The sequence below is a fragment of the Microcebus murinus genome, chromosome 1 (assembly GCF_040939455.1).
Source record: "Microcebus murinus isolate Inina chromosome 1, M.murinus_Inina_mat1.0, whole genome shotgun sequence".
NCBI classification, from domain to species: Eukaryota; Metazoa; Chordata; class Mammalia; order Primates; family Cheirogaleidae; genus Microcebus; species Microcebus murinus.
This window is the reverse complement of record NC_134104.1, coordinates 78,815,278-78,836,043: the sequence shown is the minus strand read 5'-3', so window position 1 is coordinate 78,836,043 and position 20,766 is coordinate 78,815,278. Positions and strand designations below refer to the sequence as shown.

At 54.0% G+C, this 20,766-nt stretch overlaps 2 protein-coding genes across 6 annotated transcripts; one reads left to right on the top strand and one right to left on the bottom strand.

Annotated features, from left to right (window-relative positions):
* Positions 1-1,311: 1,311 nt before the first annotated feature.
* On the bottom strand, positions 1,312-8,125 carry THPO (thrombopoietin). Of its 3 annotated transcripts, XM_012736889.3 has the most exons (7): positions 7,852-8,125; positions 6,362-6,524; positions 6,010-6,137; positions 5,648-5,734; positions 4,040-4,207; positions 3,746-3,826; positions 1,312-3,629 (listed from the first exon to the last, which is right to left on the bottom strand). In XM_012736889.3, exons 2-7 carry the CDS (start codon positions 6,372-6,374, stop codon positions 3,246-3,248), a joined length of 861 nt encoding a protein of 286 aa, XP_012592343.2. In that variant the 5' UTR covers positions 6,375-6,524; positions 7,852-8,125; the 3' UTR covers positions 1,312-3,245. The 3 variants fall into 3 exon arrangements, with proteins under 3 accessions (XP_012592343.2, XP_012592337.2, XP_075859507.1); XM_012736883.3 differs by having other exon boundaries at positions 1,312-3,826; XM_076003392.1 differs by having other exon boundaries at positions 1,312-3,809.
* Positions 8,126-9,801: 1,676 nt separating this feature from the next.
* On the top strand, positions 9,802-19,040 carry CHRD (chordin). Of its 3 annotated transcripts, none has more exons than XM_012736863.2 (23): positions 9,802-10,187; positions 10,419-10,522; positions 10,989-11,118; positions 11,227-11,358; positions 11,457-11,556; positions 11,673-11,760; positions 12,135-12,276; positions 12,381-12,521; positions 12,602-12,684; positions 12,762-12,909; positions 13,081-13,187; positions 13,285-13,404; positions 13,997-14,153; positions 14,694-14,914; positions 15,362-15,475; positions 15,808-16,077; positions 16,166-16,259; positions 16,373-16,429; positions 16,702-16,805; positions 17,265-17,367; positions 17,786-17,940; positions 18,112-18,214; positions 18,588-19,040. In XM_012736863.2, the coding sequence occupies exons 1-23, from the start codon at positions 10,040-10,042 to the stop codon at positions 18,638-18,640; spliced, it is 2,874 nt and encodes a 957-aa protein (XP_012592317.2). In that variant the 5' UTR covers positions 9,802-10,039; the 3' UTR covers positions 18,641-19,040. The 3 variants fall into 3 exon arrangements, with proteins under 3 accessions (XP_012592317.2, XP_012592316.2, XP_075859503.1); XM_012736862.2 differs by having other exon boundaries at positions 18,585-19,040; XM_076003388.1 differs by having other exon boundaries at positions 10,012-10,187; positions 18,543-19,040.
* Positions 19,041-20,766: the final 1,726 nt, after the last annotated feature.

Below are 20,766 nucleotides of genomic sequence, written 5' to 3'. Positions count from 1 at the left end.
GTGGTTCTTCCCAGAGTCACTGAACAGGGAGCTGCTGCACAGACCAGTGAAGCGGACAGGGCAGCAATACCAATCAGGTTGGTGGTCCAGTGCCAGAGCCAGGACAATGCAGCAGCCTGACTACAGGCACTAACTTACAAGAAAAAAAGTCAAGGAGATGGTGATGAATACAAGGATTCCAGCATGTGAGCTGGCTCTTCAGCCTGGCATTAAAGGTCTCTGAGAAAGTATATGGAACTCTGCTTCTTCCTGGAAAATTCAGGATAACAATCCAGAAAGATTCTCTGTGAGTGTGTATTAAGTAGTTGTCTCTTTTCATCTCCTGGTTTTGCCATGGGAGCTGGTCCCCCTGCTGGGATGCCTGGGGCATTTCCTTCCTTATCATTTTCAGGTCTTTACATGAGGTGTTAGAAGTAGCATTTAGGGAAATGGGTTGACTGTGAGTGGACTCAGCAGGGAGGGGGAAAAGGTGTTTCTTTTACCTTACTATGGGTCTGGTGCGGTGGGAGTAGGGGAGGGAAGAGGAGATGCTTTGGAGATTGGGATGAATTTTTATGGAATCCTAGAACCTTTCCATGGGGTCAAGTTTTTTGGGGGGTTGGAGAAGTATGGATTTAAGTTAGAGTGGGAGAACCTAATTACCAGTAATAGTGTAGGCTATTGTAGCAGACTGTCTTGGCTTCTCTGGGGTGGCAGAAGAGAGAACTAGTATAAAGTTGAATAGGGATAAGAGTGTTCTGGTTGTAAAAGGGTTTTGTGTGTGTGTGTATGTGTGTATGTGTCAAAAGGAAGAAGAGATGGAATCAGCCAGAAAGAATGGTTTGGGAATGGGTTAGATTCTTAATAGGGGCAATTAGTTCATACTGGAGAAGCCGATGAGTTTATTTGTATTTGCCCTTAACTGGAGTAAGTTCCAGATGCCTGGATCTTTCTGGCTACATTTGTAGTTTTGCCTTTCATGTCTCTCATCTGATTATGCCAAGAACTCGTAATTCTCTGGTTCCTTTGGCATATCTTGTCCTAGGTGCTGGCTCTTTCATGTGCCATAAAGTTTCATTTGATTATTAAATTTAACCTACTTCAGTATTTCAGTAAATTACAATTTCTGCTTACGATTCCCTTGACTACATTCTGGAATTTGTAGTTCGGATGAACTAATTCTCTCCCGTGCAGAAACTGACACCATCTGAGATTTGGATAACATTTTTGAGCTTTGTGCATTTGTTGATTCTTCTCCATAGTAACTGTTCTGTCCATGAAAGAAGAGAAGGACACCGGGATATGTCTAAATTGGTCACCTCCACCAAGAACTGGTTTTCCACTCAGAACTCTTTAATTATTGATGTATTTACTCCCTAAGTACTTGGAATTTTTTCCCCATAAATAACTGAATGATTTACTGGACAGTGCACCACACTGGGGAGAGTATGGGCGCTAGAGTAAGTCAGACTAGGGTATTTGTTCTTTTCCTGCTCATAAGCTTTGTAATCATTGGGAACTCACCTGACATCTCTGAGCCTTAGTTTCCTTATCTGTAAAATAGGGATGGTAATACCTATCTTACAGAGTTGTATGAATGTTTAAAAAAGGTAATGTAGGCCGGGCAAGGTGGCTCATCCCTGTAATCCTAGCACTCTGGAAGGCCAAGGTGGGAAGGTTGCTTGAGCTCAGGAGTTTGAGAACAGCCTGAGCAAGAGCGAGACCAGAGACCAGACCATCTCTACTAAAAACAGAAAAATTAGCTGGGCGTGGTGGCATGTCCCTGTACTCCCAGCTACTCAGGAGGCTGAGGCAAGAGGATCACTTGAGCCCAGGAGTTTGAGGTTGCAGTGAGCTACCATGATGTCTCTGCACTCTACCCAGGGTAACAAAGTGAGACTATGTCTCAAAAAAAGGGTAATGTACATAAGACTTCTGACACATTTAGCTTTCATTCTGCTATTTTGGAATGCCTTTGGTGATCCTGGGGTATTTGTGGCAAAGTTTAGAACTATAGGTTCTGGGCTCCTCTACTTTCTTTTGGGGTGGGGGAGACAAAAAGTCTTCCACTCATTTTCTTACAGGAACCTTTGGAGGTAGTAGGTTGACTTTTGCAATGGAATTTTTGTTTTTGTATAATATTAACCTCCTCTTTATGAGCACCAAGGCAGCACTTATTTGAAAAGCCCTATAAGCCTGATTTCTTTTCTAGAGATCTCCTAGCAGAGTTTATGGTGGTCACACAGGCCTGCTTTTTAGTTGCACTTTTGGGAATTGGTGAATGAGCCTTCAACTTGGTGTTTGACTTGTGCTTGTCCTCCTGCTGTGCCAGCTCAAGAAGCCTGACTCTTGCCACTTCCTGCACTTCCCCCTGACCTCCACAGGAGGGAGGCAGGAGTCCGAGCCTGGCGAAGCCTCCTGCCGAGCTGCTGAAGCTCTGGCTGTTTACTCAGCTGTCACATCCAGGTCTCTTCTACTGAACTGTCTGCACAGTCTTACCTAGAGTGTGAGGCTCCCCAGGGCTTCTTGTTAGCTTTTTTTTGGGGGGGGTGCTCAGGGGGATCTATTGTACCCTGTGAAGAATATCTCTCCCTTGCTTTTAGTCAGCTTTTGGGTGCTCTCATTTATTTATACAGGCTCAGTTTTGTCTGTTGCACAGGGACAATCTTTCTGAGAGACAACTTACTCATTTCTCAAGAGTAGGTATCTCTTAAGAATAGGGGATCAAACAGAGCCCCACTGTGCATGGTAGTAAAGGACATGGGGCATTAGAAGGCCTTAAACTTGAAGCAAAGGAAACTTGCCATTTCTTTTCTGACACAAGGTTAGCCTCAACCTCTGTTCAAAGGCTGGGCCAGTCCAGGTCTTTGCAAAATTATTATATGAAAAAGCAGATAGAGAATTAGTTGCAAATTTGTACAGAAAATAGACCAAAGATAACTAACTGCTTTGATGAATATTATTGATAGCTTAAAAAAAATAGCTTCTAAAGTTTTATAATATATAATGAAAAATGATTCCTTTTTCTGTCCTTTCTGTCTGTGTCTCACCCTTTATGAGGGCTTTGGGTTTCAGGTGAAATCAGGCAATCTGGTATAGGGGCAGTTGTCTCCTAGGGACTCTCCCCAGGGAAGGGAATGGTACATGAGACACAGTGCTGATGTTGGCAGGCCTGAGTACCTTACCCTTCCTGAGACAGATTCTGGGAGTAAGGGTGGGCTGCAATTAGAAGAGGGCTGGTAGTGTTGGGTGTGGTAGCAGAAGGGTCAGGAAGCAGGGTGTGGAGCTGGACTGCAGGGGTAGGTGAGGCAGGTGAAGGAGACAAGAGTGTGTACTGTCCAGTGGGCGGATGGGTCAAGGAAGGAGAATATCCAGGCTGGAGGCTGGGCGGCAGAGAGTTTGTGTCCAACATTCCTGGGGAAATGTCTGGGGCTCCTAGGGTCCCGGCTGAGGGTCCAGGAAAGAGTCCATGACTTCCATTCAGGGGTTTCTGTGTCCTGTTCAGGTATCCAGGGATTTGGTCCAGGGACCTGGAGGTTTGGTTCAGCAGACCAGGAATCTTGGCTTTGAATCCCTGCTGCCTGTTCAGAAGTCCAGAACCAGTAGTTCTGGCTGAGACAGTGGAGTTTGTCTCCAGCAATCCAGAAGTCCTGTTTGGGAGCTTGTTCAGCATGAGGAATAGAGAGGTACTGCTTGGGACAGCTGTGGTGGGTAGGGCCCCCCTGACACAGAGGGTGCGTCCTCCCACAAGCAGCAGGAAACGTACTTTTCCTCGGAGCAGTTGTTGGAAGTTCAGGAAGATGGCGTTGGGATCCTTGTGAGCTGTGGTCCTGCCCTGTGGAGGAAGCTGAGGGCAGAGGATGGGCCTGAGGGCAGAGACCAGGGCCAGCTATCAGGCCTCCCTTGTCTATGTAGGAAAGACAGGGCACCAATACCAAGGCATTATGACTGGGAAGGAGCACTGCTTAGTAGTATCAGCTCTTCTACCTTCAAGATCCCTAAATGACCCCTTATTCCCTGAGGTCTTTTAGGGGGACTGAGTCGGAAAAGCAGGACTTACCTGGGTTCCAAGGAGGCCCTGCAGGGCTCCAAGGAGGAGGCGGATCTGTGCAGAAAGCTGTCCCAGGAGGGATGAGAGGCAGGTGGGTCCCAGTTGTCCCCGTGCTGCCATCACTCCTTCCAGCAGAAGGGTCACTGCCCCCAGAATGTCCTGTGCCTTGGTCTGCTCCTGGGAAAGAGATGGAAGAGAGAAGCGGGCGGCTTCAAAGGGCATGCTAATAGCGGGTGGGGAGCCCATAGGGGCAGCCAGCAGAATGAATCATAGGAGCTGAGAATCGGAGAGGACCAAGGTCCCACCCAGCACAGGAATTCCTTCACAGTCTCCCGACAATTGGTCATCAGCTTCTGCTTCAATAACTCCAGTGTCCACTAACCCAGCCTGGTCATATACTTAGTTTCAGTCAGAAAAGTTCCTTTTTTCCCTTACATTGCTGAAATCTGCCCTATTATAGCTTTCACCTTTTGGTTCTAGTACTGCAAATCTACTTTTTCTCCTACGAAACCTTACGATCATATGATTTTCAAACCAAATATAGATATGAGAACTCTCTATCATAAAGATGAAGAGAAGGGACTTAATAAGTGGCAGACCTGTGACTACAAGGGATCTATGGGAACTGCCCTTCCCCAACCTAATCTGGAGGGAAGAAAGGGGATTCTAGGGATCTTAGGGTGGAAGATTCCATCTACCGGGTGTACCCTCCGGCAGTTTTCCTGAGTTCCAGGCTAAAGCACTTCTTCCTGTACATGACCACTTTAAGTTAATCAGATTATTTATTTATTTATTTTTAATCATTCATCATACTGTTCAGGCTGCTGCTTTTCCTTCTGGACACATATTAGTTTAATATGATCTCTTTTAATAAATTAGTATGTGTCTTAAGGGGGATGTCCAGTATTCAGGCCAGTACTTTTAAGTGTAGTCCACTCAAAATGGAGTTCTGCAGGAATACTTTTACAACATGGATGCTAAACATCTAAAGCGGCCTAGAATTGCTAGCTTTTAATATAGCTGCTTCAATAATGTTACATGCTAAGTTTGGAGTAGTTTAATGCTCTCAAGATCTTTTTTACAGGAAGTGCTAGGGCTAGAAGTTTAAATTATGGCAGCAGGGCATTGTGTCCTAAAAGCTGGAATAGGACTTTATTCAATTAATTTACACATGTAGAAGTTTATATTTATCTCTGTTAAATGTTACCATTTTTTTGACCTAGCTTTTCAGCCATTTGAATCTTGATTCTGTCTTTTGTGTTTTAGTGGTACTTCCCAGCTTTGTGTCATCTGTGGATGACAGATCACTCTTACTTCTTCATGCCAATTTACGAAGGTTGAAGGAGAATAGGTCAAAGGCATGGCCATAATAAGACACTTCTCTCCAGCTTTTTATGGTGTTCAGCTTCAAATCTATTTAACATATTGGTCCTGCAAGCCATTGTCATCTTGTCCACAGTATATTATCATAGGTGCATGTAGATTGGGTTAGGGTGGTCAAACTGAAGGTAAAGATATTTTTAGGCGGCTCAAGAATTTTGAAGAGTCCGTGGGAAGCAACAAGAAACTGATGACGACAGGACTTAGAGGAGCCAAGATTAGGGATGGCTTTCTTACCGTCTGGGTTTTCCATTCTTTCAAGCTAAAGTCCACAGCAGGCAGCAGGATAGGTGTGGACAAAGGGTTAACGTCTGGGCACTGGCTCTGTTGAAAAATTTTGATGGGGGAGAAGAGAGCTGAAATAGAGAGGGTATGGTGGCCCAATGACCAGGATAGTCTTTCTTGAGAAATATGTCCAGACTAGAGCTTTTAAATGAGGGCTCTATTGCAAATCATAATCCTTGTGAGAGACTGGTGATCAGTAGGTAGTCATAATATTGGACAAATGGTCACGGGGTCAGGGAGTGAGAGGAAGTGCTGGAAGTGGGGGTATCTTACCAGTTAAATGGAGAGAGGGGATAGTACTTGGGAATTCTCACCAGTCTGCTGTGAAGGACATGGGAGTCACGAAGCAGTTTATTGAGGAGTCGTGGGTCACAGGCAGGAGGATCCGGGCTGGACAGAGGTAGTCTTGCAGTTAAGAGAAGCATGACCACGAGAAGCAATTCTTAGGAGAGGTGAGGTGGAAAGGGGTGGATAAGGAAGAAATCATTATCGGGTAGTGGTCCAGGAATTCCCATATAGGACACAGACCTGAAACCCAGTGAATCTGCTGCTTAGACACCTTATTTTTGGGAGATTAGGTTTCCCAGCTCCCCGCTCCTGCAATATGTCTCCCTTATCCTTCCCTCTCTACCATGTTTTGATCTGGCCCCTCAAGTGTGTTCTTACCAGTCAGCTTCATTCTGGCCGGGTTGTCTGGCTGGAGTGGCTCCCGGTATGGGGCCTCTCCCCTGAATCCTTCCTGGGGCCATGGAGGCGGCTTGGGCTCTTGCACTTCCGGGTAGAGTAGGGTGGGGCAAAGGTGGGTTGAGGAAGAGGGTTGGAATCTATCCTGAAAGTGACAAGAATAGTGACCATTTAATCAAGTGTCAAGGGAAAGACTGCCTGGCAGGAGGAACAGATACTGGGAGGGCTTGAGATGCTGACAAGCCTACAACTTCTAAAGACCTGACTGCTCCCACATTTTCTTGTGATTGCAGCAAGTGGTATCTTCTTTTTGTCACGGCTGTTCAGTGAATCTGATATGGGTTTGGTGTCCTCTGTCCCCTGTTGATAGCAGCAGGACATGATAGGTATACATAGATATCTTAATTGGCCTCAAATTCTGAGCAACCTTGGTTGTTAGGTCAGAGAAAATCTGGGGCAGAGGTAGAGAATGAAAGTATTGTGGCTTAAGCCTAGAGAAGAGAGTGGGAAATGGGATATGGGGCCAGGATGAGAAACTAGCAAACATGTACAATGTGTTGAGGGGTAACTTCAGCATTGGGGAGTGGGGTTGAGGAGGGGCACTGCGCAAAGATATAACTGGGACTTCTAGAGGTCAGAGATTACAAGGTGGTATGAGGGGAAAGGAACCTCTAGTTCTTTCCCTATTTCAACACATAAAGCCTTCTGGAGTTTTTCTTTGCACTCCAAATACCCCATTATTCCCAGGCAAAGAGACAGGCTAACAGTCCTGGGACTTCCTTTCTGAGGCAAGTTGCCCAGGAATGGGCACCTGCTGGGCAAGGTGATGCCCACCTTACACGGCTTACCTCATCTTAGCCACCCGCCAATATATCTGTCTCATAGTCCACACCTGGTCCCTACCCCCTCTGCAGACCTCTTCCGGGTCCTTCACAGGACCCCCCACATGGCTTCCTCCTCCTTTCACAAGTTGTGCAAAGAGGCCTGCACCTGATTCAATATTGGCATTTCCTGTAGGTCTGTCAACATGCATGAGCCCTCCTCCCATTACCTTCTCCTTGTTCCCTGGCTTGCCTGCCCTAGCTTCCCCACCCTAGGATTCAGAACCTTAAGCTAACGAGGAATGACCAGATCAGACTGGAGACTGGGGATCTGTCTAGCTTGGTGCTGTGTTCCCATACCCTAAATGCATCTCCTCTCCCTTTCTCCCTGGGCCAGTGTCCCCCTTTCCCTAGGACCAGCCAGGACTGTGCTGTATTCCACCAAATAAGTGATCAGTCCCTCAGAAACCAGTACCCCACCCCCTACCTGTGCTCTGCCCTGCTCCTCCCATTCTGGGAAGGCTACACTCTTCTCGACAAAGGTCAGTGCCTGTAGGTCCACTTTGTCTGCCCCTCCCCCAGCTGGGAGCCCAGTCCCTCTTTTCTGTCCTTCCTACCTTCACTTAACCTCAAACCCTGCTTGCCACTCACCGAGTAAAGGGCTCAAGGACCCAGGTGCACAGCAGGCAGCACTCTGGGGAGCAGATGGGTAGGAAGATATGTGGCGTTGGGGCACAGCCCCTCCACGGCAGTGGGGTCACACGCCTGCCCAGGCCACTTCTGCCCAATCAGAGCAGGTGAAGGCCCCGGAAGTGACGCCTTCTCTTCCCTGGAGCCCCTGCCTGGACCATGGTCCACTCCTCCACCCACACACACCGCAGGGAAGATTTGGACGTCTTTTCCTAGGAGATGGGAAACCTGGGACCTGGCAGGGGAGAAGAGATGGGAGAGGAACTGAGGTTTTTTCCAGGAGGAATCTGGCAGGACATTTTTGTCCCTAGAGAAGAGGCACAGAGTTCTTGTTTTAGATTGGTAGGGTTTTCAGTTTGTGGCTATCCAAATTTCTTTTCCTTGGATACTATACCTGCTGCCAAAATCCAATAGGACTCCTGCTTTCCTGCTTTTCTCTCCTATAACTCCCTAAGGAGTCCTGTCTCATCATTCTCCCTTTCTAAGTGGGAATCCAGGTATTGCCTGTATTAGAGAATGATCCTGTCAAGGGTTGGTGCTCTGGGGAAAGGGTTTGGATGGTTTGAGAGGACTGTAAGGTGTAGGGGTGTGTGTGTGTGTGCATGCACATGCATGCTAGGTTAAGCCTGGGCCCAGATGCTCTTCTGCTGGGGCCCAGTGGCTTGGATAGCTATGCCCACTTATCTCTGTGCCCAGCCCTCCTTTTCTTGTTCTGTCTTCCTCTCTCTTCCATCTACCATTCCACATGTGACAAGAGGAATAACCAGGTCCATGTGTCCCTGTCTTAGGAAAGACAGCTGCTGGACCTCCTCCACAAATACCTCCCTGCTGGCCCCCCTTCCTTTGGCCCTGGCTCTAGTTCCTTTGCTTTCCCCTCAATCTCAGTCTCCCCACAGTCTCTGTCCTCAGGGGCCTCCTGGCCTGACCTTGTTCCCACCCCCTCTCACCAGTTCTTCCTCAGGCTCTGTACTATTTCTCCTCCCAAGGATGGAGATGTCTGCTAAGGAGTATGGCCTAGATCCCAGAATTCTCCAGTTCAGCCAGACGAGATGCCTCCCAAGATTAGGAAGGAGGGTGCTGGGATAGCTGGGAGGATGGTGATGTGTGGGGGTGGGAGGGGACAGGGAAGTATTCATGACCAGGAAACCAAGACAAAGGAGGTGGGGGGTGGGTTGGAGGGGCAGAGGGTCCCTTGGGTGAAGGAAGAGGGTGAGAAAGCAAGAGGGTGATGGTTGAATGGGCCTGAGGACAGGTTACAAAGGAGAGGGAGACACTGTCTCTGGACAGAAAGGGGAACAGTTCCTGGCTAGGTCCTTGTCCTAGGTACCACAAGAATGAGAGGCGACCTCAGAGAGGAGATAGGGACACAGGCTAGGCAGTGAGACAGGGTGTTGTGGGGTTTGAGGGATGCCCTGGGCCCAGTCAGGGGAGGTCAGTTGATGGGCCTTTCCTGCACGTTGTCATCTTTAAAGACAAGTCTTCATCCTTCCGGCAGGAACCGGGTCCTCACCCACTGACGGGTTCAGGCCTCAGGCCCAGCCTCTGCCCCTCCCTGGCCTGAGGCTCCCGTCCTAGGCGGACCTCACCTCCTGGTCCAGCCGTCCTGCGGCCGCTGGCAGCGGGGGGCTCCAGGCCTGCCTCTCCTCCCCCTCTTCGCGCCCCCTGGTCCCTCCCCTCCCCCTACCCCCTCCGCTCCCCCTTCCCCTCCAGCCCCTCCCTCCTCCCCTGCCCGGTTCCAGCCCCTCCCTCCCCTCCCCCACTCGCGATCCGGGCCGCTGCCGCTGGGCCGGACCCCCCGGGCTCAGCCCGGGCCCCTCGTCGAGCCACCGCCACCGCCCCGTTTGCTGAGGAGGAGGCCCCCGGCCGGGGCGTCGGGCGCTGGGCATAAAACGGGCCGGAGCCGGCGCCCCGGGCACTAGAGCCTCGTACGGCCCGGGTCAACGCCCGCCCGCCTGCGCTCCTCCCGGCCGCTCCTCCCGCCCCGCCCGGCCCGGCGCCGACTCTGCGGCCGCCCGACGAGCCCCTCGCGGCACTGCCCCGGCCCTGGCCCCGGCCCCCTCCAGCCGCACCGCCCCCGGCCCGGCCCTCCTCCCTCCTCCCTCTCCTCCTCCCTCCTCCCTCCCGCCTCCCCAGCTGTCCCGTTCGCGTCATGCCGAGCCTCCCGGCCCCGCCGGCCCCGCTGCTGCTCCTCGGGCTGCTGCTGCTCGGCTCCCGGCCGGCCCGCGGCGCCGGCCCCGAGCCCCCCGCGCTGCCCATCCGCTCCGAGAAGGAGCCGCTGCCGGTTCGGGGAGCGGCAGGTAGGTGGGCGCCGGGGGGAGGCGCGGGCGGGGAGTCCGGCTCCGGGCAAGTCCGCGCCGGCCCGGAGGGGGCGCCGGGCACAGGTGGCTTCGCGTAGCAGGCAGCCTGGAGGGGTGGGCGGGGGCTGCGAGGTGCGTGGTGCCTGGGGACCCGGGGCCCTGCAGGCAGCGCCCGGGGCGGGCGCACGGCACAAGCGGGGCAGCGGCCGCCAGCCAAGCCCGTCCCCGCAGGCTGCTCCTTCGGCGGGAAGGTCTATGCCTTGGACGAGACGTGGCACCCGGACCTGGGGGAGCCCTTCGGGGTGATGCGCTGCGTGCTATGCGCCTGCGAGGCGGTGAGTGGACCCCGCGGCCCGGGACCTCAAGGTGGGGGAGCGCCGGGGTCCTGGGACGTCGGAGTGGCCCCAGAGCTGCTCAGGAGAAAGAGGCTAGTCGCAGATATTTGGGATATTTTTCTGGTGAAGAAAAGGGGAGGATCGTCCCCTTCAAGTCTTAGGTGTTGACTATTACTGATCGCCCACTTTGTGTGAGGCTCTGTGCCAACCCCATTTAGTTTGTCTCTCATTTAACTTCCATTACAACCCTGGTAATATCCCCATTTTCCAGATAGGGACCTTAAGGCCCAGAGATGGTAAGTAACTTGTGTAGGGTAACACAGCTTGTAAGTGGCAGAGTTGTCTCACTCATTGGGACCCAGGACTCTGGTCCCTGGACTCCCCTCCTGCACTCTCCCCATCACCCTGGGGTCTCACCAGTTGGCATCCAGCACTTACTTGGCTTTCCTGTCTTCTCCGTGAGCAGCCTCAGTGGGGTCGCCGTGCCAGGGGCCCTGGCAGGGTCAGCTGCAAGAACATCAAACCTGAGTGCCCAACCCTGGCCTGCGGGCAGCCCCGCCAGCTGCCTGGACACTGCTGCCAGACCTGTCCCCAGGGTAAGGCCCGCTCTGCCGTGAAAGGAGGCGGCAGCACCGCGATACTGTGTCCTGGGCCACTTGGAGGGGATGGCCAGCTGAAGCCTGTGTCCTCCGTCTCTGTTGTAGAGCGCAGCTCTGCTGCTGAGCGGCAGCCAACTGGCCTGTCCTTTGAGTATCCGCGGGACCCGGAGCACCGCAGCTATAGCGACCGAGGAGAGCCGGGCGCTGAGGAGCGGGCTCGTGGTGACGGCCACACTGGTAGGAGGGGGAGGAGGGGTACTGGAGGTGGGGTCGTGGTTCAGGCCGTGCCGCCAGCAGCGGTTGACAGTACTCAGGCCATCTTCCTCCCCTCGCAGACTTCGTGGCGCTGCTGACAGGGCCGAGGTCGCAGGCGGTGGCACGGGCCCGAGTCTCGCTGCTGCGCTCTAGCCTACGCTTCTCCATCTCCTACCGGCAGTGAGAAAGGGGATGGAGGCGGGCGGGGGTCAGCTAGGGGCGGGGAGAAAAATTGGGAGAGGGGTTGCTTCTGGCTCAGGCTCAGATACCCGCCTCAGCCAACCTCTCATTCCCAGGCTGGACCGCCCCACCAGGGTCCGCTTCTCAGACTCCAATGGCAGTGTCCTGTTTGAACACCCTGCGGCCCCCTCCCGAGATGGTCTGGTGAGATGATGGCATTTATGAGTGCTTATCCAGTCTGGGCACTGTGCTGAGAGCATGCTCTGCATTGCCTCCTTTAGTCCTCACAGCAGCCGAGTGGGAGAAAGGCACCGACATTATGATGCCCATTTTACAGATGAGTGAACTGAGGCTCAGTAGCAGAATGTTCTCAGTAGCAGATTTGCTCAAGGCCACACAGCTAGAAAGTGATACAGTCAGGATTTGAACCCAAGCATCTGGGTCCAGGATCCCTCCTTAAGCCTTCTAGGGGGGTCTGGAGTCTCCTTTCCATATTCCTTTTTCACCAGACCTTTGCCTCTTAGCTTGCCTATCTGCATACTGTCTGAGTGCAGGGCCTTCTTGTCTCTCTGCTCCAGGTCTGTGGGGTGTGGCGGGCAGTTCCTCGGTTGTCTCTGCGGCTCCTTAGGGCAGAACAGCTGCTTGTGGCCCTTGTGACACCCACTCACCCTTCAGGGGAGGTTTGGGGTCCTCTCATCCGGCACCGGGCCCTGGCTGCAGGTAAGGGGAGCAAACAGCCCCTGGATGTGAAGTTCTGTCCCCAGGTGTGGGGTGGGCTGAGGAGGGGATTTTCTGATGGGTTCTCATGGCTCTTCCTCCCCTAGAGACCTTCAGTGCCATCCTGACTCTGGAGGGCCCCCCACAGCAGGGTGTAGGGGGCATCACCCTACTTACTCTCAGTGACACGGAGGACTCCTTGCATTTTTTGCTGCTTTTCCGGGGGCTGTTGGAACCCAAGAGTGGGGGTAAGTGGGATGGGAGGAAGCATGTGAGAAGGGTACGAAGAGCACCGATCTCAGAAATGTCCACATGTGTGGCCTTGTAGGACCTGCCCAGGTTCCCTTGAGGCTCCAGATTCTGCACCAGGGACAGCTACTGCGAGAACTGCAGGCCAATGCCTCAGCCCAGGTGAGCGAGGGTCTGGCTCTTGCTGCTGCCTGCTCTGGCCTCTTGTTCTTGCCCACCACACCCTGCTCTGTCTCCAGGAGCCAGGCTTCGCTGAGGTGCTGCCCAACCTGACAGTCCAGGAGATGGACTGGCTTGTGCTGGGGGAGCTGCAGGTGGCCCTGGAGAGGGCAGGTGGGCCAGGGCTGCGCATCAGTGGACACATTGCTGCCAGGCAGAGCTGTGATGGTGAGGCGGGGGCTGAGGGACTTAGGGGCCCAGGTACGCATAACCCTGACACACAGACAAGTGCAAGGGAAGGGGCCAGGGCAAGTGTGGGAAAGATCCTGGGGGCTAGGGATTTGAGTGGCTGTGGGGCAAGCCTGCCTTGTCTTGTCCACCTGTCTTGTCCCTCTGTAGTCCTGCAAAGCGTCCTTTGTGGGGCTGATGCCCTGATCCCAGTCCAGACTGGTGCTGCTGGCTCAGCCAGCCTCACACTGCTAGGAAATGGCTCTCTGATCTACCAGGTAAGAGTCAGGGGCTGCAGGAGGTGGGGAGGGCAGTAGGGCCAGCCTCAGGCCTTCACTGCCTCTCCACTTTGCCTCCCCCAACCCTGCCCATCAGGTGCAAGTGGTAGGTACAAGCAGTGAGGTGGTGGCTGTGACACTGGAGACTAAGCCTCAGCGGAGGAATCAGCACACTGTCCTGTGTCACATGGCTGGACTCCAGCTGGGAGGACACATGGTGAGGACTCCAGGCAGAACTAGGCCAAAGGGCCCATGTGTTAGGGCTGCCATTGCATGGGCTGTCGGGTTGGCTTGATACTGAGCGGGGTTGTTCAATATCATTCATTCACTCGTGGGCTCTTTCATTGCTTCATTTGACACATTTTAGTGAGCCCTAGGCTAGGGACTGGAGTACAAAGAAAATAAGATGTGGCCCCTGTCCTCAGCAAGCTCACTGTCAAATGGGAGGAGTTAGAGAGAGTAGTGCAATAGACCATATAGGAATAAATGTGATAGCAATGGTTGCTATTGGGCCTTTGAATGTGCCAGCTATTGCACTGGTTGCCTTACTTAACATAGTGTTTGACCTTCATGGTACCCATTTTATAGATGAGGAAGTGAAGGCTCAGAGAGATTAAGTAACTCTTCAGGGTTGTTACATAGCTGGGAAGTGGCAGAGGTGGGATTCGAAACTGGGCCCGCAAGGTTCTTATCCAGTGTCCTGGTGTGTGCAAGTGTGTATGGGTGCAGTGGGGGCACAAAACGTGCAAAGGCTTCATCATCCTGGGCTCGTGTGAAAGCTGAGGAGGGCTTATCTTTCTGCCACCCAGGCCATGGGTGTCTGCCCTGGGCTGGGTGCTCGGGGGGCTCACATGCTGCTGCAGAACGAGCTCTTCGTGAATGTGGGCACCAAGGACTTCCCAGACGGAGAGCTGCGGGGACATGTGACTGCCCTGCCCTATAGTGGGCACAGCGCCTGCCATGACAGTGAGTACCCTAGGGGTCTGGCTGCCCTGTGGTGTCCTCTAACCCTGCAGTCCCCAACTCCTGGGCCACGGACTAGTATGGGTCTGTGACTGTTAGGAACTGGGCTGCACAGCAGGAGGGGGGCTGTATTGACAGCCACCCTTATTGCTTGCCATCCCCCAACGCCTTACCTCAGGGTCTGTGGAAAAATTGTCTTGCATGAAACTGGTCCCTGGTGCCAAAGAGGTTGGGGACCGCTGCTCTAACCTGTGACTTGAGCATGTAGGGGATGGTGCCAGAGGGCTAGGAACTGGTGTCACTTTCTTTGTGCCTGAGCTCTGGGTTGGCATCTGGAGAAGGTGGGGATGTATAGGGTGGCCCCATTGGCAGCCTCTCCCTGTTGCCATGGTGCAGGGTCTGAAACTTCCTGCTCCCTGGGCCCTGGACCTATGGGGAGTGTCTTCCTGCTCATGGAGTCTGTGTTGAGGGAGATGGGAAATTCTGGGATTTGGGGGCTGCTCTAGGTCACCTTCTCATCTGTCACTTCTCCTCTCGACCCAGCACTGCCTGTGCCCCTGGCAGGAGCCCTGGTGCTGCCCCCTGTGCAGAGCCAGGCAGCAGGTCATGCCTGGCTCTCCCTGGATACCCACTGTCATCTGCACTATGAAGTGCTGCTGGCTGGGCTTGGTGGCGCAGAACAGGGTACCGTTACTGCCCACCTCCTTGGGCCTCCTGGGACGCCAGGGCCCCGGCGGCTGCTGAAGGGATTCTATGGCCCAGAGGTGAGGACGTGATGGTAGGAGGCAGCTTTTTAGCTTGAAGGGTGGTGTGGACTTGTGGTTGGGGGAGAGAGAGCAGGCAGCCGGTATTGCAGAGCTGGCATGGGCTCCGTGGGCTGACGGACCTGGGGGTGAATCTGATTTGGCTTTTTATTATTCATTCTCCTTTCTATGTCCTTCTCTGGTGGGATCCCTTGGATAGTATGTAAGATCCTGGACCTCTAGAGGGGTAGGTGGGATGGACGAAAGCCCCTTGAAGTGGAGTGGGTTGCCATGGACTTGGAGTCAGAGAGACTTGGCCTGTAAGCTCCACACCATTACCAATGGGCTTTGCTGCCCTGGAGACCTTATTTAGCTTCCCTGGGTCTCAGTTTCTTCATCTGGAAATTGGGGACAGTAGGCTCAGCCCAAACATGCCTTGTTCTGGTCCGTTTTCCTGTCTACTCGCAGGCCCAGGGGGTGGTGAAGGACCTGGAGCCTGAGCTGCTGAGGCACCTGGCGCGGGGCACTGCCTCCCTGCTGATCACCACTAAGGGCAGACCCAGAGGGGAGCTTCGCGGGCAGGTAGGTGGCAGTGTAGGCTGCGGGATGGTGCAGAGCTGGGCTGGCCCTGCGTGCCCTTGCCCCAGTCACTTGCTCTCTCTGAGCCCTGGGAGCGGTGGTGTCAAACTCCTGGGCTGGTGGGAGGATGAAGCCAGATAAAGCGCATTAGGAGGCCAGCAGCCCACCGCTGAGTCCCTGGCAGCTGAGACGATGGGGCGGCTGAGAGCGTCCCCCTGGGCCACTGCAGCGGCACCTGCGTCTCCCGCGGAGGTGTCTCCTGTTGACTGGCTGGGCCGGGCTGGTGGAGACGCGAGGGGGAGCCCCGCGCTGCTTCCAATGGCCTCTCTTCCCAGGTGCACATCGCCAACAAATGCGAGGTGGGCGGCCTGCGCCTGGCGGCCGGGACTGAAGAGGCGCGGGCCCCCGGGGCTCCAGATGCAGCGGCTGCAGGATTGCCCGCGCTGCCCTCGGTGCCCGGCCCCGAGATCCCGGCGCCCGCCAAACCCGGCGGTCCCGGGCGGCCAAGAGATCCCAACACGTGCTTCTTCGAGGGGCAGCAGCGCCCCCATGGGGCTCGCTGGGCTCCCAACTACGACCCGCTCTGCTCGCTGTGCACCTGTCAGGTAGGCGGTCCAGGAAGGGCGCACTGGGTCCCGAGGTCTGGAGCAAGGGGTCCAGGCACCCAGTCAGCGCCCCCACCCCTCTCTGCAGAGACGAACGGTGATTTGTGACCCCGTGGTGTGCCCGCCGCCCAACTGCCCGCACCCGGTGCAGGCCCCCGACCAGTGCTGCCCCGTGTGTCCAGGTGAGTTCACTGCAGGGGAGGAGAGGGGGGGAGGGGCCTGGCTCTGGGGGGGGGTCCTTTGGAGAGGGGAGGAGGGGTCGTCCTCTGCCTTCACCATTGCTTTGGCTCCGCAGAGAAACAAGATGTCAGAGACCTGCCAGGGCTGCCCAGGAGCCGAGACCTGGGAGAGGGTGAGCTGGAAGGGTGCGTGCAGTGGTGGGAGGATCCAGAGGGGCTACTGGGTGGGACCAGGAGGGGGACAGGAGGGGCACAGTAGATTTGGGGGTGGGCTGACAGGCACAATTCCAAGTGACACCTAATAGGCCTCATTAGAGTGACTAGCTCACAGGCAGGCTAGTGTGGGGTTAGGCTAGTGTGGGGTTGGCCTGAGGCTTAAGCCTTGGTTGTGGGCCCAGCTGATGAGCTCAGTAGTAATGGCCACTGGGTACTGTCGCCCTACCAGGCTGCTATTTTGATGGTGACCGGAGCTGGCGAGCAGCGGGTACCCGGTGGCACCCTGTTGTGCCCCCCTTTGGCTTAATTAAGTGTGCTGTCTGCACCTGCAAGGTATGGCCACCCAATCTTCTCTGGTGCCATAACCCAGCCGGATCTGCAGAGATGGGGAGGGGGCTGCTGGGAGAGAACAGCCAGACCTTGATGAGCAGGACTCAAGGATCAAAACAATATGATAAGAGCCCCTGGGCTTTGAGTGTCAGCTTCCTGTAGGAAAAGGGAAAGGGCTGACCTGGGTGTGAATTCTGGCTCTGCCCCTCACTAGCTCCTCAGGACCCCGGGCACTTTCTATAGCTTTCTGAGCCCACTTTCCTTTCCCATAAGCAGATATGATAGCACCTACCTTGCAGGGCTACCATGAGGATTTGAGTTCAGGTGTATAAAGCAAACCCAGGCCTCTGGGTAAAAGGCCACAGATACATTACATTTGAGGTGTGGAAAAGGAGATGACGGAGGCAGGAGGCTTATGTGCCCTCTCCTTCCTGATACCTTTCACTCAATGGATCCCTACAGGGGGGCACTGGAGAGGTGCACTGTGAGAAGGTGCAGTGTCCCCGGCTGGCCTGTGCCCAGCCTGTCCGCGCCAACCCCACTGACTGCTGCAAACAGTGTCCAGGTGAGGGGTGTGGGAGCACTGAGGCCTCACCTTTGGGCTTGGGGCAGGCCTTGTCCTGGGTGAGGGGGTGCATGGTGAGGGTGAAGGTGAGGGGAAGGGTTTTCTCAGCCAATTCAGCATTTCCTGCACACTGCTCTGTGCCTAGTCTGGAGCCAGGGCTCTAAATGCAGTGGAAAGAATATGATACACTAGTAGGGTATGGTGGGTTCTAGCTTCTGCTCCATGTACCCATCCACCTATGCATCCATCCATCCATCCATCCATCCATCCATCCATCCATCCACCCACCTATCTATCCATCCATCCATCTAAATTTATCACCTACTAAGTGCCAGAAACTGCTAGATGCTGAGAATTCAAAGAGAAATAAAACCTGATTGGTCCTCCTGACTGACCCCCTCCTCTTTCACTCCCACAGTGGGGTCAGGGGCTCACTCCCAGCTGGGGGACCCCATGCAGGCCGATGGGCCTCGGGGCTGCCGTTTTGCAGGGCAGTGGTTCCCGGAGAGCCAGAGCTGGCACCCGTCAGTGCCCCCCTTTGGGGAGATGAGTTGTATCACCTGCAGATGTGGGGTAAGTGGGGAGCAGGGGCTTGCGTAGGGTGGGCACTGGGAGCCTGGCCTGGAGTAGGGCGACCTTCCCAAGGAAGGCAAGACTCGAGGGACAGGCTTCTCGGCACAGGATGAAGGCCACTTTGCCCAGTGCCTCTGGGGGACCCTCTGTATCTGCTCTGTCCTGTGTCAGGCAGGGGTGCCTCACTGCGAGCGGGATGACTGTTCACTGCCACTGTCCTGCGGTCCAGGGAAGGACAGTCGATGCTGCTCCCACTGCACACCCCGGCGGCGGCGTGAGTCAGGGAGGGGCAGCAGCTATGGGTGAGGGCTGAGGGCTGAGGGATGCCCAGGGAGGGAAGAGAGTGCCTTCCAGAGGCCAGGAACGTGCAGCCTGCCTCGCAGGTGCCATTCTGATCCGCCCTCACAGCAACCTGGTGGAGCTGTTATTTATTACCTTTTTTCTACAAGTGAGATTTCAGAAGCTCAGAGGAATTGAGCAACTAGACCAAGGCCCCACCCAGCTGGTGTGCACTGACCTGCTTAGAAAATGCTTAGACTTTTCTGGGGCCAGGGCAGAGATGCTCTGCTCCACTGTCCATGCCTTTCTCTGTACCTCTCCAGTCCCTCTCTCCCCCTCCAGTGCTCCCTCCCATCTGTCTCCAGCAGCCCCAGAGACCAGAACTGTTCCAGAGCTGGAGAAAGAAGCCGAAGGCTCCTAGGGAGCAGCTGGAGGGCCGCATGACCAAGAGGATGGGGCCCGAGCTCGGGGAAGGGGTGGCACCGAGGACCCTACATCCTCCTGTGGGAAACCCAGTGCCTTTGCTCCTCTGTCCTGCCTCTTCTCTCTCCCCCACTACCTCCGGGAACCACAACTCCATGAGGGGGAGAGGCAGCCCTGCAGGCCAAGGCCATATCCGCTCCAACCTCTCCCTGTCACCCTCGGCCTCTGTCCTGGAAGCCCAAACCCTTTCCTTCTGTACATAATGTCACTGGCTTGTTGGGATTTTTAATTTATCCTCACTCAGCACCAAGGGTCCCCCCACTGCATTCCTGCTGCCCCTGAGCTGAGCAGAGTCATTATTGGAGATTTTTGTATTTATTAAAACATTTTTTTCAGTCTTTGGACTTGAGGTTAGCTCTTTGTGGCCAGGAACCTGAGTGGGTCCTAGAGGAGAAGGGTTGGAGCATAGGAGGTGAGAGAGGAGCTACGGCTCCAGAGGCCTCCCCCTGACCCTCACGGAGCTATAAGAGACCTGGAGAAGGAGCTGGGTGGTGCAGCAGTTGACTGGCATGCCTGGATTCTGCAGAGGGGCTTGCAACTGTCCTTGAAATGGACTAGAGTCTCAAGAACTCAGGCAACCTGAAACAGGATTTAGATTCCAGTTTAGTTATCCATGTTGCTGTCATTTTTGCTGACTCTATGTTTGAAGTTGTTCCAAAGAGAGAAACAAAAGTGTCACCAGCCTCTAACTCATTTTTAGACAAAAAGTGAGCAAACACTTTCTTGTTATTCTTCTATCTTGGAGACTAATCGTGTTCTGGGCCAGTTCTGGGGCAAATCTGCATCAAAGTGGGTTGGAATCAGCTCTGGTCCAGCTCTTGGCTGAGCTTATATATATATTTTTTAAATCCCTGAGACATCAAGAAGTCTGAGCTGGCCGGGCATGGTGGCACACACCTGTAATCCTAGTACTCTGGAAGGCCGAGGCAGGAGGATTGCTTGATCTCAGGAGTTTGAGACCAGCCTGAGCAAGAGTGAGACCCCATCTCTACTATAAATAGAAATTAGCCAAACAACTAAAAATAGAAAAAATTAGCCAGGCACGGTGGCACATGACTGTAGTCCCAGCTACCTGGGAGGCTGAGGCAGGAGGATTGCTTGAGCCCAGGAGTTTGAGGTTGCTGTTAGCTACACTGATGCCATGGCACTCATTCTAGCCTAGGCAACATAGTAAGACTCTGTCTCAAAAAAATAGAAGTCTGAGCTTATCTTGAGACCAAATGATGTGCAGAATAGGACAAGACCCTGCTGCCCCTTTGTCCTCTTCCTTCACCCCAGTTCCTGCCATCAAGATCTGGGGATTCCCACAGGCCCCACAGGATCTAGGGAATAAGGGCATCAGAACAGAAATCTAACAAATGCATGTACCTGCAGATCTATCTTTCATATAAATGATGTGGGGTGAAATGAATCTGGAATGTTATGATCCAGTAGTGCAGGGAAAAGGAAAACCATAGCCTTCTTATTTAGTGTTAGGCATGCCATGTGTGCTTAAGAAGTTATTCACCCATTGAAGTTCTGGTTCTGCTGTTAACTAGCTGAGTTATTTAACTTGCATGAACCCCTGTTTCCTTTCTATAAAACAGATATTATCTCCCTCAGAGGATCCAATCAGAACTCATGCATTACACAGCTCAGTGCCGGGCACATAGTAGTTGGAAAGGGCACTCTAACCAAGGTGGGATTTCTGGGGCTGGCTGGGGGTGAACCGGGGGGGAACGTGGGGAGGAGAAGGGCAGTGGGCATGATATTCTGCTAAATGCTTGGGGCGGGGTGTGGAGGGGCCAGGCTGAGATGAAGGGATGATAAGGACGGGGATAACTGGACTTGGCCCAGAGCCCTGGCTGTCGTAGGAGGATGGTGAGGGCCGGATATGGATGAAAAAGCAGAATTCAGCATGAGGTTAGACTCGGGGAAGGAAGCACAGCACCATGTGTGGTATGATGGAGGATTTGGTCCAGAAATGGATGTGCTGACATGACAGTGTTGTCCTCCTTGGTGAGTAATGAGGGAGTCTGGAGGGAGTCTGGCTAGGAAATTTTGATCCTTAGATTTAACAGGAGT

Bases quoted from the DNA above. Each gene is read 5' to 3' on its own strand.
- THPO (XM_012736883.3), bottom strand. The intron at 4,208-5,647 runs GTAAGAAAGCCA...TCTCTTTCCCAG, and splicing joins AAGAATGGAAAACCCAGACG to GAGCAGACCAAGGCACAGGA. The intron at 3,827-4,039 runs GTAAGTCCTGCT...CTCTGCCCTCAG, and splicing joins AGGGCCTCCTTGGAACCCAG to CTTCCTCCACAGGGCAGGAC.
- CHRD (XM_076003388.1), top strand. From the start codon at position 10,040: ATGCCGAGCCTCCCGGCCCCGCCGGCCCCGCTGCTGCTCCTCGGGCTG. The intron at 14,915-15,361 runs GTGAGGACGTGA...GTCTACTCGCAG, and splicing joins AGGGATTCTATGGCCCAGAG to GCCCAGGGGGTGGTGAAGGA. The intron at 18,215-18,542 runs GTGAGTCAGGGA...GTACCTCTCCAG, and splicing joins CTGCACACCCCGGCGGCGGC to TCCCTCTCTCCCCCTCCAGT.